This window comes from Hyaena hyaena, unplaced genomic scaffold (genome assembly GCF_003009895.1).
Source record: "Hyaena hyaena isolate Hyena2069 unplaced genomic scaffold, ASM300989v1 scaffold_6, whole genome shotgun sequence".
In the NCBI taxonomy this organism is placed as follows: domain Eukaryota; kingdom Metazoa; phylum Chordata; class Mammalia; order Carnivora; family Hyaenidae; genus Hyaena; species Hyaena hyaena.
In genome coordinates this window covers 8,142,878-8,159,698 of record NW_024080638.1, presented here as the reverse complement: position 1 = coordinate 8,159,698, position 16,821 = coordinate 8,142,878, and the positions used below count along the sequence as shown (strand labels likewise).

The 16,821-nt window shown below is 50.3% G+C and overlaps 1 protein-coding gene across 1 annotated transcript in view; it reads right to left on the bottom strand.

Moving 5' to 3' along the window:
- Positions 1–10,128: 10,128 nt before the first annotated feature.
- COL27A1 (collagen type XXVII alpha 1 chain) overlaps positions 10,129–16,821 on the bottom strand; it is a 153,393-nt gene continuing 146,700 nt past the window's right edge. The window contains exons 61-64 of the mRNA XM_039241124.1: positions 16,424–16,592; positions 15,549–15,658; positions 13,721–13,939; positions 10,129–10,937 (exon numbers count right to left, since the gene is read on the bottom strand). Coding sequence (XP_039097055.1) covers positions 10,791–10,937; positions 13,721–13,939; positions 15,549–15,658; positions 16,424–16,592 — 645 coding nt within the window. The 3' untranslated portion in view covers positions 10,129–10,790. The remainder of the gene's footprint in view (positions 10,938–13,720; positions 13,940–15,548; positions 15,659–16,423; positions 16,593–16,821) is intronic.

The window sequence follows — 16,821 nt, the reverse complement described above, 5'->3', positions numbered from 1 at the left end:
TGCCATGTGAGCAGGGAGGTGGGCGTCTCTTTTCACCAGTTGGTCCCCAACCCTGGCCAGTGGTCATCTCTGCAGAATGAGAATTTCCACTACCTGCTTGCATTTTTACCTGCCAACGTCAGATCGTTATCCCTATGAATGAATATGTCCAAAAAGTCTTATGATGACATGCTTACAATTCTATGTTCTTGTTCATCTCCTATATTTCAAGTCATTTTTCATGTTTCAGTGTAGTTCGTGGTCAACATTTTAATGGACGCATACCCTTTGTCTGCTTCCTAGATTCCAACATACGTAATGATGTCCTCTCTTTATACTTATGGCATTTTGTTTCATTTGTCCAGCGTTATTGAGCTATAATTGCCCATAGCACTTCACATTGTGATGTTCTCTCTGATAAGTGTCACAAGTGACCAAATCGCCTTCTAAAATTACCATAGCATTCAAGAGAAGGAGAAACATGTCACGTACAAACCCACACTGTTATTCAAAATAGCCAAAAACTAGAAACGGTTCAAATGCCCGTCATCAGGAAAATGGAAAAACACATTGTGGCATTTTTGTAAATGGAACATTACTTCGCAATAAAAAGGAACGAACTACTGATTCGTAAGACAACACGAATGAATCTCAAAAACATTATGCTGAGTGAAAGAAGCCAGACTTAAGAAAGCACAAACTGTATAGTTCCATTTGTAGAAGGTTCTAGAATAGCCCAAACTAATCTATAATGGTAGAAATCAGATCTGCGGTTGCCCAAGGCAAGGAGGGCAGTCAGGCTGCCAGAGGTTGTCCGAGCACTTTCTGAAGCAGGCGGCACTGTTCCACATTTCCACCGCAGGGGTGGTTACGCTCATAATGCACGTTTGTGAAAACTCATTGAACCGTAAACCTAAAATGTGTGCGTTTTATTGTATGCCAATTATACCTCAATTAAGTTGATTAAAAAAAAAAAAACCACAACTCTCTCCCCAAACAGAGAAGACAAAAAACACTAACGCTGTTTAATGTGATGCCAATTTGGAAACGCACAGACGAGTCCTTTTCTCCGAACCCTTGTCAGAAGTGAAAATCCCTTTTTCTTTCTTCTTTCCTTGCCAGCTCACTGAGTGTTCTGAACTTGCATGGCTCTAATCTGAGCCTTGAGAAAAGGATTGGAGCTCGTTGGCAAGGAAGAGCGGAGGTGAGAGGAGGGCATGGGGCGCATAAAGGACCAGGAGGCCCCTACGAGATGGCGCGGGAGTGACGGGGTGTCAACAGGAATGGAAAGATTTTAAGTAGGGTGGGAGAGGAATAGTCAGATTTGCCCTTCAGAAAGCTCCCTCTGTCTGCAGGAGGGAAGATGGGAGGGGCGGGGGTGACCACCTAGGGAGGGCGGTCAGAGGCTGCAGCAGAGCCGTCAGCACAGAGCCCAACGCGGGGCTTGAACTCATGAACTGTGAGATCATGACCTGAGCTGAAGTTGGGCGCTTAACCGACTGAGCCGCCCAGGCGCCCCATCCTGCTTATGTCAAAGAGAAGCTGCCTGTTCTGTGGGGACATCACCACCATTACCCTGGAATGTCAGGGCTTTTGCACAGACCCCAGAGCTATAGGACCTCGCATATCACACACACACACACACACACACACACACACACAGCATCTCTGTCAAGCGGGATCCTGTACCTAGAACTGTCAGAGAATGACCCATAGCCCTAAACATCCTTCTTCGCCACCAACACTTCAGACCCCAGGGGGGCAATTCTTCCCCCTTGTACCCTATCTTTGAATTACATTTGGTGGCCAGATGTTTTGCAAGTAGCATGGAGATGAATGCTTCTCTAACGGTGAGTAAATGGAAGTGAGTGGTCCTCACCATTGCCCAGGTGCCTTGGGAGTCTCTCTGCCACCCGCCCCCCACCCCAGGAGGAGTTACTCTCCAAGTAGTTCCTTCAAGCACAGCCAACACACCCCCTGACACAGTATACTTTTCTCCATCTTCTTACATGTCAAGGATGGATTAGTACCTCTATGGATGGAGGGTCTGGACAGCCCTCCCTGCCCTGCCCCTCCATCTGGCCCGGGTATCATGTCCGGAGAAGTTTGGCAGGAAATAGAAAAGCAATCAGGGCCATGCGGGATGGTGGGGAAGTATTGTCCTGGCTTGACCACTTGCTACTGTGTGACCTCGAGCCAGGCACTTAACCTCTCTGTGCCTCAATTTTCCCATCTGTAAAATTCGGAGAGTGAGAGTTGCTACTTTATCAAGTCGTTAAGAGGATTAAATCAGCTCGCATTTGTCAAATGCTTGTCATCTGAGACAAACTTGGTTCTAAGAGTCTGTCAGTCATAATAACCACTACCATCAGTGTAATGACGAGCTGGGGTAGGGAGAAAAGACAGACTCTTGCATTACAGAAATCTTTCCAGGGGGCGCCTGGGTGCCTCAGTCGGTTAAGAGTCCCGCTCTTGATTTTGGCTCAGGTCATGATCGCTGTTCTACATGAACAGCCACGGAGAATACATTGGCAGAGCAAATGATCCTAATTCGGAACGTTGCGTTCGGGCTGAGGACACACTCAAAAAGACTTGCTCAAGTTCAGACCCTGCTTTGTCATCTTGGACAATTTATGTAACCCCTTTGGACTTAGCTTCCCTCATCTGAAGGGCTAGCGTCGTCACACATTTCTCAGGAGAGCTGTGCATGAGATGAAAACGTGTCACACTCCACAGGGCTCCCATTCATGGTCAGTGTGCAAGAAAACGCAGCCGCCATTATTTTGAAAGGTGCTGTTATTGGGTTGAACCGTATGCAAGTGCATTTTTTTAGAGCAGTTGAATATCATTCGGTTCCAGATGACTTACCCTACTTATTACAGATAATAGCTCTGTCTGTGGCTAGCAAGCAGAGAAGGGCATATCACCCCCATTTTGCAGAGGGAGAAACTGAGGCCCAGAGAAAAGGCATGGCCAGCCCAAGGCCATGGCCCTGGCTGGCTGATGGATTCCGGTCCCAGCTTCTCCTCATTCCTTCCTTCTTTTCCCAGCACGGGGCAGCTGGTCATTGGTGGAAGGGAACTTTCCATGGCTGGGCTTGATTCATTGTGGACAGAGCAAACAATGTTTGGGGGGAGGGGGGAATTGGCCCAACGTGGGAAGTCCACTCTGGCTGCTTCCTGACACTTGGTTGTGCAACGGGAGACAGGGAACTGTAGGTGCTGCCGGCCCCGGAAGAGCTGCCTTTGTGTCCTCAGCAATCTCCTACCTGGCCCTGCTGGGAAGGAGCTGGCCTGGCTTCAGAGGCCTCGCTGGCCGGGTCACAGAGGCCCTCCTGGAGGCCGGGCTGAGAGTCAGGAATGTCACAGTCCTCACCCAGCCCTTCTCTTCCCTCTGGCCCTTCTCCCTGACTCTCTCACCCCCTCCGTGTCTTCACGCAGATGCTGCTGACGCCTTGGAGCTCTGACCACAGCACAGAGCGCTTTCCTGTCCCCCTGCTCAGCCGGCTGCCTCCTGGATGGCTCCACAGCGCCCCCTGCAGCTCCAACCCAGCCTGACCAACAGGCGCACACCCTGCTCTCCTGTGCACCTTGTGGCTGGCGCTACTCCCAGCCCTGGGGCTCCCACCGCCTACCGGGGAGCACCCCCAAATATGCAGTACGGCCTTTGCTTCCAAGCCTTGGCAGCTGCTGTTCCCTGTCCTTCCAGTGCCTTCCGTCACCTGGCAAACCTTTATTCATCCTCTATCAGCACCAGCTTGGGATGGTTCACTTTATGTGTCAAGTTAACTGGGCCCTGCGGTACCTAGATAGTTAGTCAAATATTCTGGGCGTATCTATTAGGGTGTTTTTAGATGAGATTAACATTTGAATGGGTGTAGCCTGAGTAAACCAGATTGCCCCTCCCCCAAGTGTTGGTGGGCCTCACCTAATCGGTTGAAGGCCTGAATAGAATTAAGAGTCTGGGTAAGAGAGAACTTCTCCTGCCTGACTGGTGGAGACCGACCTCAGTCCTTTCTGGCCTCTGGACATGAACTGAAACTGTTTCCTCCTGGCTCTCCAGCCTGCCAGCCTTTATGCTGGGATGACACCATCGGCTCGCCTGGGTCTTGAATTGGCCAACTCACTCTGCAGATCCTGGGCTCGCCAACAATCATAATCATGTGAGCCAATTCCTTATGATAAATCTCTTCACAGGGGTGCCTGGGTGGCTCAGTAGGTTGAGCATCCAGCTCTCGAGTTCAGCTCAGGTTATGATCCCAGGGTCATGGGATCAAGCCCCGTATTGGGCTCCAAGCCTCGTGTCGGGCTCCATGCTGAGATTCTTTCTCTCTCTCTGTCTCTCTTTCTCTCCCTTGCCCTCCCCCACTCACACACATGCACGCATTCTCTCTAAATATATTTTTAAAAATCTTTTCACGCACACACACACACACTACTGGTTTTGTTTCTCTAGAAACCTTGATTAATACAGAGCATCACCTCCTGACAAGCCTCCCTGTGCTGGGATTGCATCAGCCATGCCCTCCCCAACCACCGCTCCCCAGTCTGGCCTTTTGCCCCCAGCACACAAGGTCCAACACCTCCAGCGGCCTCCACTGGACCCAGAGCCCACTCACCCCACCCCACCCCCAGACATCCTGCCCAGACTGTCTCTGTAACTGCAATGCCCACACATGGCTTCATACAGGGAAGGTGCGGCCGAGACACGCGTGTCAGGAAGATGGTCCAGCGAGCCTTGCTGAGCAGGTGTGAGTGCCTCAGGCATGCTGGCCTCTGTGGCCACAGTGGAGGACAAGACCCGTCCCCCGGCCTCGCAGGGGCCGGCGGACACCAGCGTGACTGGACCTTCCCATCTGCAGAAACGGAAGTCAGCTCAAACAGCGGGGAAGACTCTCGGGGCGACCATAGGTGGTGGACCTTAGGAAACGGTTCAAGAAGTAGCCCATTCCGTGTCATTCTTGATTAATGTTTGGTCAGAGAAATGAAAAGAATATTCTTATTTCCAGGTTTGTTTGTTTGTTTCCTATTTTGGAAAACTATTTTCTAGATTCAGGAAATAATGTAGGGCCTCAATTCTTGGGACTTGAACACTCACTAGAATCTCCAGGGAGGCTTGCTTGCTTATTGATTTATTGATTTTTACTTATTTATTTTTAAAATAATTTATTGTCAAGTTAGCTAACATACAGTGTATACAGTGTGCTCTTGGCTTTGGAGATAGATTCCCGTGATTCATCACTTACATAGAACACCCAGCGCCCATCCCAACAAGTGCCTTCCTCAATGCCTATCACCCATTTTTCCTACCTATTGACCCTCAGTTTGTTCTCTGTATTTAAGAGTCTCTTATGGTTTTCCCCTTTCTCTGTTTGTAACTTTTTTTTCCCTTCCCTTCCCCTATGATCATCTGTTAAGTTCCTCAAAATCCACATACAAGTGAAATCATATGATGTCTGTCCTTCTCTGCCTGACTTATTTCTCTCAGCATAACGCTCTCGAACTCCATCCATGTTGCTACACATGGCCAGATTTCATTCTTTCTCATTGCCAGGGAGTGTTCCGTTGTTTAGATAAACCACATCTTCTTGATCCATTCATCTGTTGATGGACACTTAGGTTCTTTCCATGATTTAGCTATTGTTGAGAGTGCTGCTGTGAACATTGGGGTACATGTGCCCCTATGCATCAGCACTCCTGTATCCCTTGGGTAAATTCCTAGCAGCGCTATTGCTGGGTCTTAGGGAGTTCTACTGTTCCTTTTTTGAGGAACCTCCACAGTTTTCCAGAGGGGCTGCACCAGTTTGCATTCCCACCAACAGTGTAGGAGGGTGCCCGTTTTTCCACATTCTCACCAGCATCTAGAGTCTCCTGATTTGTTTGTTTTAGCCACTCTGACTGGCTGGAGGTGGCATCTCAGTGTGGTTCTGATTTGTATCTCAGGGAGGCTTGTTTAAAACCTGGACTGCTGGGACCCTGGGAGTCTGTGATTTGGTAGTTTGGGATCGGGGCTGAAGATGTGCCTCTGTAACCAACTCCCAGGGGCTGCTGTTTCTGCTAATCCCAGGGGGCCACGCTGAGCAACACCCCCCCCCCCCCGCCACACCTGTCAGCAGTCTTGGATTTGAATCAGAGCTCTGTGTTGGCCTCAGCAGGTGACCTCGGGCACTTCCCTGGCTGTAGTTACCTTCTGTGGAACCCTATGACAGGGTGTCTGGGGTGTGAGGGTCTCTAAGCCCTTCCAGCCCATGAATCCTGGGCTCTGCAGACAGGATTCTTGGAGCCACAGCGAAGGAGCAGCATCCGGTGCTCCCTGTCTGGAGTCGGGGAGGGGGGTGGGGAGGAGACCCTGATGACCTAGAAACAGCAAGGCTTTAAAACATAAAATCCCGGATATGAATTCAACTGCCTGTGCTTTGTTCTTTCTCCTGGGTGAGAAGGGCAGAAAATCTCTGATTCATTCAAGCTCCCAGGGTGGGAGAACAAGCCAAGAAAGGAATTATGAACCAGGAGTCAGGAGATCAGGGTTCCGGGTCCTGTGGGGTATAGCTATGTCCTAATATGTCCCAGATATGCTAAAAAAAAAATATTGTTGGGGCACCTGGGTGGCTCAGTCGGTTGAGTGTCCAACTCTTGGTTTCAGCTCAGGGCATGATCTCTTGGCTTTGTGAGTTTGAGCCCCACATCGGGCTCTGTGCTGGCACAGATTCTCTGGGATTCTGGCTGGAATTCTCTCTCTCCTCCTCTCTGTCTGCCCTTCCCCAGCTCACACTGTCTCTATCTCTCTCAAGATAAATAAATAAATAAATAAATAAATAAATAAATAAATAAATAAACTTAAATAATATTAAAAAATAACTGCTGTTTATCTGAAATTCAAATTAACCTGGGTGGTCCTGTCTATTTAGTTGCTAAGCCCAGCCATCTCTCAGATGCTTACTCGCTTCCTCCAAGGCAGGTGATATTGTGGCATCTCTCTAGCATAGGTAAGAAATGCTTGTATTGAAGCATGTCCACAAGGGCCAAAAGATGGGAAGAACCCAGATGTCCCTCAGTGGAGGAGCGGAGAATCAAACTGTGGTATATCCAGACAGTAGTCTATTAGTGAGGCATAAAATGGAATGAAGTACTGTATGGATACATATACCACAAAGGTGAACCTTGAAATCATGCTACATGAGAGAAGTCAACCACAGAAGGTGAGCTTTTGGGGCACCTGGGTGGCTCAGTCAGTTAAACGTCCAACTTCAGCTCAGGTCACGATCTCATGGTTTGTGGGTTTGAGCCCCAAGTCAGGTTATGTGCCAACAGCTCAGAGCCTGGAGCCTGCTTCGGATTCTGTGTCTCCCTCTCTCTGCCCATCCCCACTCTTACTCTGTCTCTCAAAAAAAATAATAAAATAAATAAATAATAAACATTTAAAAAAAGAGAGAGAAAGTAAGCTTTCTGTGGGAGGAAAGTGACATTAAAGGGACTGACCATCTGCAAAACAAGATTCTGTTTATATGAAATATGATTCCATTTATATGAATTATCCACAGTAAGCAGAGTCAGAAAGCAGATGGTGGTTTTCCAGGGACTCAGGCAGAGGGGAATGGTGAATGACTGTTTCATAAGCATGGAGTTTCCTTTTAGGGTGATGAGAATGTTCTGGAACTTGATAGTGGTGATGTTGGCACAGCACTGTGAATGTACTGAATGTCATGAATGATAAGTCTAATGTGCACGTTACTATGGTGGGAAAAAGGAAAGAATTCCTCATGGTAACTTCGATATACCTCCTCCCTATGTGCCATGGGTTGAATTGTGTCCCCCAAGAAGATGCATTGAAGTCCTCACCTTATTACCTGTGAATGTGGCCTTCCCTGGAAATAGGGTCTTTGCAGATGTAACCAAGTGAAGATGAACTCGTCCAGTCTGACTGGTATCCTTATAAAAAGATGTGTGGTGGTGGGGTGGGGAGAGCACCTGGGTGGCTCAGTCGGTTAAGCATCTGACTGCAGCTCAGTTCATGATCTCGCAGTTTGTGGGTTTTAGCCCCTCGTTGGGCTCTGTGCTGACCGCTCAGAGCCTGGAGCCTGCTTCCGATCCTGTGTCTCCCTCTCTCGCTGCCCTTTCCCTGTTCATGCTCTGTCTCTCTGTCTCTCAAAAAATAAGTAAACATTAAAAATAATTAAAATGTAAAAAAGATGTGTGGAGACACACGGGAGAAGTAATGCCACGTGACTAACGAGGCAGAGACCACAGTGCTGCAGCCAGAAGCCGAGAGAAGCCTGGGGCCACCACACACTGGTCAGGGTAAGGAGCCTCGCCTAGCGTGAGGGCACTGCCACCACTGAGATTTCCAGCCTCAAGAGCCAGGAGAGAATGCATTTCTGCCTCTCTAAGCCTCCAGGCTGGCGGAACTGTTACAGCGACCCTAAGAAACGAATACCCCTTGGGGCGCCTGCGTGGCTCAGTCGGTTAAGCGTCCGACTTTGGCTCAGGTCACGACCTCACGGTTTGTGGGTTCGAGCCCCATGTCGGGCTCTGTGCTGACAGCTCAGAGCCTGGAGCCTGCTTCTGATTCTGTGTCTCCCTCTCTCTCTCTGACCCTCCCCTGTTCATGCTGTCTCCCTCTCTCAGAAAGAAATAAAATATTTTTAAAAAATTTAAAAAAAATAAGTGAATACCCCGTGGGACCTGGACCACCAGTACTCACCCCCGCATTCACCCCACGCCATCTCTCCCCCTGCCTGCCTCCTTCGGGGGAAGCAGCATAAACAGGGCATCCCCTGAGCACCTTCTGTCCCCTCCTCCCCCGCCCCAGCCTGGCTGGAAACCTCCCTTTGGGCTGTTCAAAGAAGCACACAGCCACAGATGCATCATTCCATTGCCTCAGTTTTAAATATTTATTTAAAATCCAGAAGGGAAAAAGGAGAAACGGAACCCGCCGGGGTTTTAACACACTGACATGTGGACAGACATAAACGAGGACAGCAGAAAATCCCAAGAACGAGACAGAGGCCAGGTGGAGACTGGCGGTGTGGGGAAACCGAGGGCTGAGATGAGGCCCGAGCTGCTACAAGAACGCACTTCCACGGGGAGCGTCTGGGCTGGGGCGGGAGGGCGAGGCTTACAGGAAGTGTCTGGTGGGGAAGGTGGGCCAGAGTGAGGTATTAAATAATGAAAATCAAATCCAATTCCCAAAGAGACGCGACTTTAGAAGAATAAAAAAAGAAGACACAAATAGACGTTCACATAAAATTTCCCCTTCTATAAAAATAACTCCATACTTAAAATAACCTCAAAATCCACCCTGGGTGCTGACTGGTTGTTGCTAAAGGACAGCTCAGATTACCCTGGGTATCCCCCAATCACGCGGAACCCCGAGATTCCCCTAGTCAGTCTTTCTCCTCAGCCCACATTTACACTTGGAGCTAATGACGCTGGGTTTCTAGAGGATTCAATGACAATGGAAAGGCACGAGTGATGGCCACAACTTGGCAGAGACAAGCTCCTGGAAGGGAGGATCCTAGGGAACGTTACATGCTGTGTGAGATGGTTCCAGATCGTTACTTCATCTCCAAGGCCAGCGCTGACCCAACAACCGCTCTTAAAACTGGTTTCTTCAAGGTCAAGGCTTTTTCCCCTGACTCTCCAGTTCAGATCCCACCTTCCAAGAGAAGCCTAACTTCCCTCCAGGACCATGACCAGGCTAAGCCCAAATCCTTCACGCTCAGGCTTCCCTCTGCCTTAAAAGGACAAACATTTCAAAACCCATAAATTAAAAAGGTAAATCTTTCTGCTTCTGTTTCTGGTATTTTTTTTTTTTTTTTCTTTTCTTTTTTTTTTTTTTTTTTGGCTTTGCTTTTTTTTTTTTTTCCTTTTTCCTTCCCCTTCCCCCTGCTTAGTCGATTACCTGATGAGCACAAGGGTGATACTAGAAACGTGTTTAAATTCCCCAAACTTTTTTTTTTTTTTCCTTTTTCCTTCCCCTTCCCCCTGCTTAGTCGATTACCTGATGAGCACAAGGGTGATACTAGAAACGTGTTTAAATTCCCCAAACTTTGTCATTTGGAGGAGAGCGCAAAATGTGGACAGCCCACATCAAAAACGGTCTTCAAAGTCTGTGGCAAAAATGGTAGCACCTTCAGAATCTTAAATAGGCTTTTTTTTTCCTTAAAAAAAAATCACATACACTATGAGACAGCGAGCACCAGCGATTTCACAGTGGGAGGTAGCTAGCGTGGGCGCCCCCAGCCCCCAGGGTCGTGCTGCCCCCCCCTCGGCCTCCACCGCTTCCCACCCTCTGGCTGCTCCTTCTCTCACCTCTTTCTCAGGTGAAAAACTAGTAATGCACCTTTCTCTGTGTTTGTTTAAATAAAATAGATATACTTCTTTCTTTCCTTTTCTCCTTTTTTCATGTCTCCTCTCTAATATTGCACATCAAAGCTCCTGGCAGGGACTGGCGGTGAGACAACCCCCGCCCCTCGAGCTGGCCAGACTGGTGGGGCTCTTTGGGCAGGAAACCGAGCAGAGCAGAGCTGGGAGACGGGCCGCAGGGCGCAGGTGGGGTGCAGGTCCAGCTCGCTATGGCTGGCTCTTTGGTTGGTCTTCGGGGCTGAGCTGGGATCGGTCGGTCCCAAGGATACACTGTTCCCTGCTGCACCCCCCCACCCCCAGCCACTCTTACTGGACAGACGGTAGCTGGGGCTCTAGCCGGGAATCCTTGGGCTCCCCGGCCGGCCCGCCTGCCCCGAGGGACCCTCCCTTTCCCTCCTCCTCCTCTTCCCTCCCCCTCGAGGTCTAGAGGAGCCAGGAGGTCAGAGGTCAGAGGAAGCACGCAGGTCCAACTTCGAGGCGGTACTGCTTCCCTGATGAGGCAGGGGGGAGGTTGTCCACGCTGACGATGGGCAGCTGCTGTGGGTCCTGGGTCCGGAAGGTGAAAAGTGTCTGATGCCAGCGGCCATCCTGGACCTGGGAAGAGAAGGGGACGGGCACATGTGTGACCCGCACGACCCCCACCATCTATCCTGTGCATGTCTCATCTTTTCTCACCGCTTTTAATGCAGTCACGGTATTTCATTGTAGGGGCCGTCTGTATTTGTCTGTTTTTTTATGTATTAAAATTTTTTTTAATGTTTATGTTTATTTTTGAGAGAAACAGAAACAGAGTACAAGCAGAAGGCCAGAGAGGGAGAGGGAGACACAGAATCCAAAGCATGCTCCCAGCTCTGAACTGTCAGCACAGATCCCGACGCGGGGCTCGAACCCACAAACTGCGAGATTGTGACATGAGCTGAAGCTGGACGCTCAACCGAGGGGCTGCCCCTGCATTCATCCATTGAGATTGCATCTCTTATTTCTGTTCCCATGAGGAATGCTATAAGGGATGTCGCGGGAGCGGAACTTCTGTGTACGTTCTTCTAGTTGCCCCAGAACAGATTCTAGAAGTACATAAACGAGCCATGTCTTGCAATACGAGATGCTGAACGTCACATGATCACAACCCAGCCAATGGTTCTCTCTCTCTCCTTCAGGGGGTTGTGGGTGACTGGTTTCCCATACTCAGGTGATGGGTCTCAGGCTGGGGTGTTTGGCAAAAATCAGTGATTTTTCAGAGCATGAAGGGGGCGCCCACAACTGGCACTAGTGTATTTTTTGTCACTTCAAAGCACCTACAGACAGTCCTTTGCTTTTCCATACATAAGTAAGCTTAGGAAGGCTTTGCTCCACTCTGAGTCAGGCTGCCTGCCGTATAGACCCTTTCCTCTGCTGCCTTAGTGCTGGTTACATTAAATACAGTCTATGACAAGAGTTTATTAATACTGCACTGTAGTCAACACCTGTGCGAGCATATACAATGGCCCCCATGCAGAAAGAGGTTGAAAAGAAAGGTGGTAAGAAGAAGATGATCACAGTGGAAGTTAAGAAGGAAATCCTCAAGAAGTATGAGTGAGGTATGCGAGTGGCCGAAATTGCAAGATTCTAAAAGAAGTCTATGTCTGCATCTCATCTGCAGAGGAGGAGAGAAAGGCGGAGGAATCTCTCACTTAAAATGACATTCAGGAGATATGTGAAATGTGGGAAACGGTGCAAAAGTTTGTAGAAAATCACCATCCGCATAAGGTTGTAGCAGTGCGAGCAATGAATCTGTTTAATGACAATGCAATGTCCCATTCCTGCGAAATCCTCAAAAGGAGGCAAAAGCAAGTGTCACTGGGTAGTTTCCTTGTTGAAGTTCATTAAAAAAGAAAAAGATTCCATTGAGCCAATAGATAGCAGTGATTCCATTAGTGATAGTGAAAGTCATCCGTCACAATAACCCTCCTGTCTCTGATCTCCCTCCCTCCAGCCGCGAAGGTTTTCAAAGGTAAGTGCAAGCTAATTTGCTTACTTTTCTTTATATTTTGTATTTTCTTTATGATTTTGTATTATATTACAGTACTTTAATCATTTTTTATTTGATTATTTTTGGGTTGTGGAACGAATCATCTGAGTTTCCATGATTTCTTATGGGGAAATTCACTTTGACATACAAGTGCTTTGGATTACAAGCATGTTTCTGGAACGAATTACGCTCACGAACCCATGTTTTACCGCACAGGCAAACCTCATTTCACTGCACTGCACCTTGCTGATCTTCACAGATGTTGTGTTTTTTATAAATGGAAGGTTATAAAAGCATTTCACTTTTCCATTACTATTATATTTGTTGTGGTGATCTGTGAGCAGCGATTATGATGCACTGAAAGCTCAGATGATGGTTGGCATTTTATCAGTGAAGTATTTTTTGTAATGTTTATTTTTTTTTTGAGAGAGAGAGGGACAGAGCACAAGCAAGGGAGGGGCAGAGAGAAAGAGGGGGACAAAGAATCCGAAGCAGGCTCCAGGCTCCGAGCTGTCAGCACAAAGCCTGACGCGAGGCTTGAACCCACGAACTGTGAGATCATGACCTGAGCCAAATTCAGACGCTTCACTGACTGAACCACCCAACCGCCCCTCTGTGAAGTATTTTTAAATTAAAGTACGTACATTGTTTTTTAGACATGATATTGTTATACACATAATAGGCTATAGTCTAATGTAAACGTAACTTCTGTATGTGTTGGGAAACCAAAAAATTAATTAGACTTAATTCACTTTATTGTAGTGAATAGAACTGAACCCACAATATCTCTGAGGTATTCCTGTATATATGTAGCTGCCGTCCCAAAAGCCTCTACCAATTTCTTTCCAAATAGCTTTGTGCAAGAGTGTTGCTTTCCCCACATCCTCACTAACACTGTGTATTGTTAGTTTTGTGTAATTTTGTGAAACCAGTTTTTTGGACAACTTTCAAGCTCCCTCTCTGCCAACAACCCACCCAGTTTTAGGCATTTAGAAATAACCCAAAGTGTTAAGGGAACAAATTAGCCTGGTCAGGGTGGGGGCAGAGAGAAGAATAGAAATACATTCTCCCACAAGCAGCCTTGCAAGGCAGTCTACGGCCATCTAGCAGCCTGGGGAATTTCTATCAGCCAGATCTTCCCTCGGAAGTTTCCCAGAGATGACAGTGAATCAAAGGAATTTTATAAAACTGTTAAAATAGAATGATTATATGAAGATAAAAATTATATGTATTTACTAACATTATACTAATACAATATACTGTATTACACTAATATAGTCATGGAAAGTACCAGCATGTATTTCATTAATTGTTAAATATAGTTTTATAATAAAAACACGTCTTTCCTTGAAGGGGCCCCGACGCTTACCTTGCAGCCATCCATTGATACTTCCGGGCTGAACTGACCACCTGCTTCAAAGATCTGCCCGTTCCAGGCCCGGAAGCGCACGGCCCGCTTGGCTGGGGTCCGCCCTGTGCCCTCCTGCCACACGGTCATGTTAAGGCAGTGGATGGTGATATGCTGGGTCACCTCAGAGCTTAGCAAGTGCAGAAAGTTCATCTGGACCCGGCTGACGGCAAACTCGACCTGTGGTGGAAACAAGGCAGTGACATAAGGTCGGGCCGGCTGCCCCAGGCTCTCAGATACCCTCCCCTCTCTCTGGAAGCACATAGAGAAGCTCTTTCCTGCTTGGGTCTTTCCTGGCTTTGCCCCCAAACGGGGAAGTCAAGGTCTAGCGTGAGCCAGTCCACAGCCAAGGAGTGACAGGGAAGGGAAAGAACCCGGGCCCCAGCTAGGAGGGTTCCCAAGTAACCTGATCTGTCCCCCATTGTGTGGGTGTGGGAGGGGGGTTGTCATTGGAGCTGAGCTGGGATCCTGAGGCTGCAGAGAGGAAGAGGAAGTAGCCCAAGTTCAAGAGGCTCTTGAAGTGCAGGGGGCACTGAGAGGTGCCCACCCCACCCTTTGTAAGTCCCAAGATCCCAGAAGTGGCAGTCCCAACAACCAACAAAGACAGGCTCTATGACTTCAGTGGGGGCAGCTTAAGCCCAGATCGTTGGTTTTTCTTTTCATAACACAAGTGCCGAGGAGCCCTAAGCCGCCTGCCCTGGACCCCAGTAAAAGCAGAACCCCAGGGCCCTGCACACACTCCTCTCTCTCCCCCAGCGACCTGGCTGTGTAATTTTCAGGTCCAGTAAGTAACAAACCTGTGCTTTTCAAAGTTTCTCAATAGCAAAGGGCATCTTGCAAGCGTACTAAGAACCGCCAGGGCTGGTTCTCTTTACAGGCTGAGACCAGCACAAAACGGCGGCTGTTGTTCCCGGTGGGAATGGCGACTGGGTGGGCCGTCATGCCACCGGGGCTGGTGCCGTCTCTGGCCTCACCCCTCTGCCAGGCGGGTTTGGCATGGGGGCTCCCGAGCCGCAGAGTCAGAGGGGCAAGAGCCTGGCTGGTGTGGGGGCGGGCACTGGTGAGGCTACTGTGTTTCCTGTTGAATTCTAGTGCTGGGCAGAGCGTCCTGCACGTGGCAGGGGCCCAACCTGACTTGCGGACCAGCTGGGCCACGTGCAGATCCTCAGAGTCCGGGTGCGGGCCGGTCAGCACCTCCCGGAGCTCCCCCAGGAGGCCTGAGGGCACGGGAGGCGGGGGTCCTCGGGGCCACGGGCTCCTCCCCTGTAGCAGGAATCCTCCCACCTCACGACTTGCTGAGCCCGCAGACCCACCGTGCACCTTGGGGAAGCCGGGGCAGGGGTGTGGTGGTGCCCCGGAGCTGCCGCCGGCCCTGGTTTCTCGTTGGTTCCCCCGGGGCCGCCTCAGACCCTTAGCCCAGAGACAGGCCCTGAACATCCGTTACGTGTGCAAGCACAACTTGGCGAGCACAGAACCGACTTAGTTTATGCTGATGCCTCACGCTTCCCCAGCCAGGCCAGCTTGGCCCCACTACTGCTGATGCAGAGGTCAGGCAGAAAGTTCTAGGTGAAGAGAAAACCACTAGCATCATAGAACTCGAGGAGGGTCTGGAGCCCACAGATTTAGAACCATTCACCCATACGTTACAGGAGAGGCATCTGGGGTTCACAAAGAGGCCATGAGGCAAGGCAGCCAAGGCTGAGGCTGTAACCCGGGTGGGCGGTAGCAAGGGAGGGGTGGGGGCGCAGAGACGACGGGTCAGTGTGGAGATGGGGGAGCAGATGGGTACCTTGGAGGCTGTGATGGGCTTGAGACACGTTTGTCCACCATGCGTAAAGTTACAGGAAACTTCGATGGTGTCGGACGAGCAGCCAAGGTTTGGGTCCACCCAGTAGGTACCTGCGGGCAGCGCGGGTGAGGGACGGCACATGCGTGCTGGGAGGAGCCCGGGGCTGGGCTCTGCAAGCAGACCGCACCCCTGGGGACCCGCTGAACCCCAGCTGGGCACGACATCGGGAAAGGGAGCAGAAAAGGCTCCCACGAGCTGCTGAGGTAGAAAGAAACCCTCTGGGCAGAGCTCACAGCTGGCAGAGCCCCTGGTATATCACAGGGCTGAGCGCTTGCTTATGTTGCTGCTGTGAAGCATCCATTTTACAGAGGGGGCAGCTGAGGTTGACAGAGGCTGGATCATTAGCCCAAGGGGTTTAGGGATCTTCTGGCTGGATGGGCTGTTCCCCCAAAGTGAGTGATCCTCCTAGGGCTTGGGGGGAGGGGGAGGGGCAGGAATGCTGGTTTTCAGAGCATCCACGACAGCGCCCCCCTCCCCAGTCTGCTGCCCCCTCCTCGCCCTTGGAGGCTTTCCTGACAAAGCTCTGTGTCCTCGCACTGATGTGGTGGTCCCAGCTTGCAGCCCCGTGGGCTGTGAGAGGGCGCGAGCATTTCCCCACACCCACCCCGGGAAGCGTGAGGCCTGCCTTGTGGCGTGGATAAATGACCACCCCCCCAGGGGCCTGTCTCCCCAAGGGTGGAATCTGGGACCTGAAGAGCCAAGATTCGAATGCCCCACCCCCCAGCCCCTCCTGGAACTCCCCTGCCCCGCCCGGTCCCCCCACCCGCACCCCCAGGGCAGGAAGTCCTGCCTTCAGACCCCATAGACCCCCGTACCGTCCACCATCTTCTGCTCACAGTCCATGAGGTCTCGGCAGACCCGGGCCGGGTTCTCTTTGGTGCCCAGGGGCGTCTTAATGCTCTGGATGAGGTTGCTGAGGTAGTGTAAGGTTTTAAAGATCTCCCCTCCCTGGTCCAGCACCAGCCGGTCGGGATGGCTATAACCCTGTCACGAGGAGAGAGGGTGGCCACCGGCCCCTTGAGGTCCTGGCCCGGCCTGAGGTCTGCACCTCCGCAGCTGCAAGTGCTTGCTACTCGGGAGATGAGGCAGTTCCCCCGACTTAACAGATGAGGAAAGTGGGGACCAGGGAAGGAATGGGGGCTGCCACAGGGTCTGGGAGCTTGGGAGGAGCAGAGGGCCAGTCTGGCTCTGGTGCAGAGCAGGGGCCGTGAGG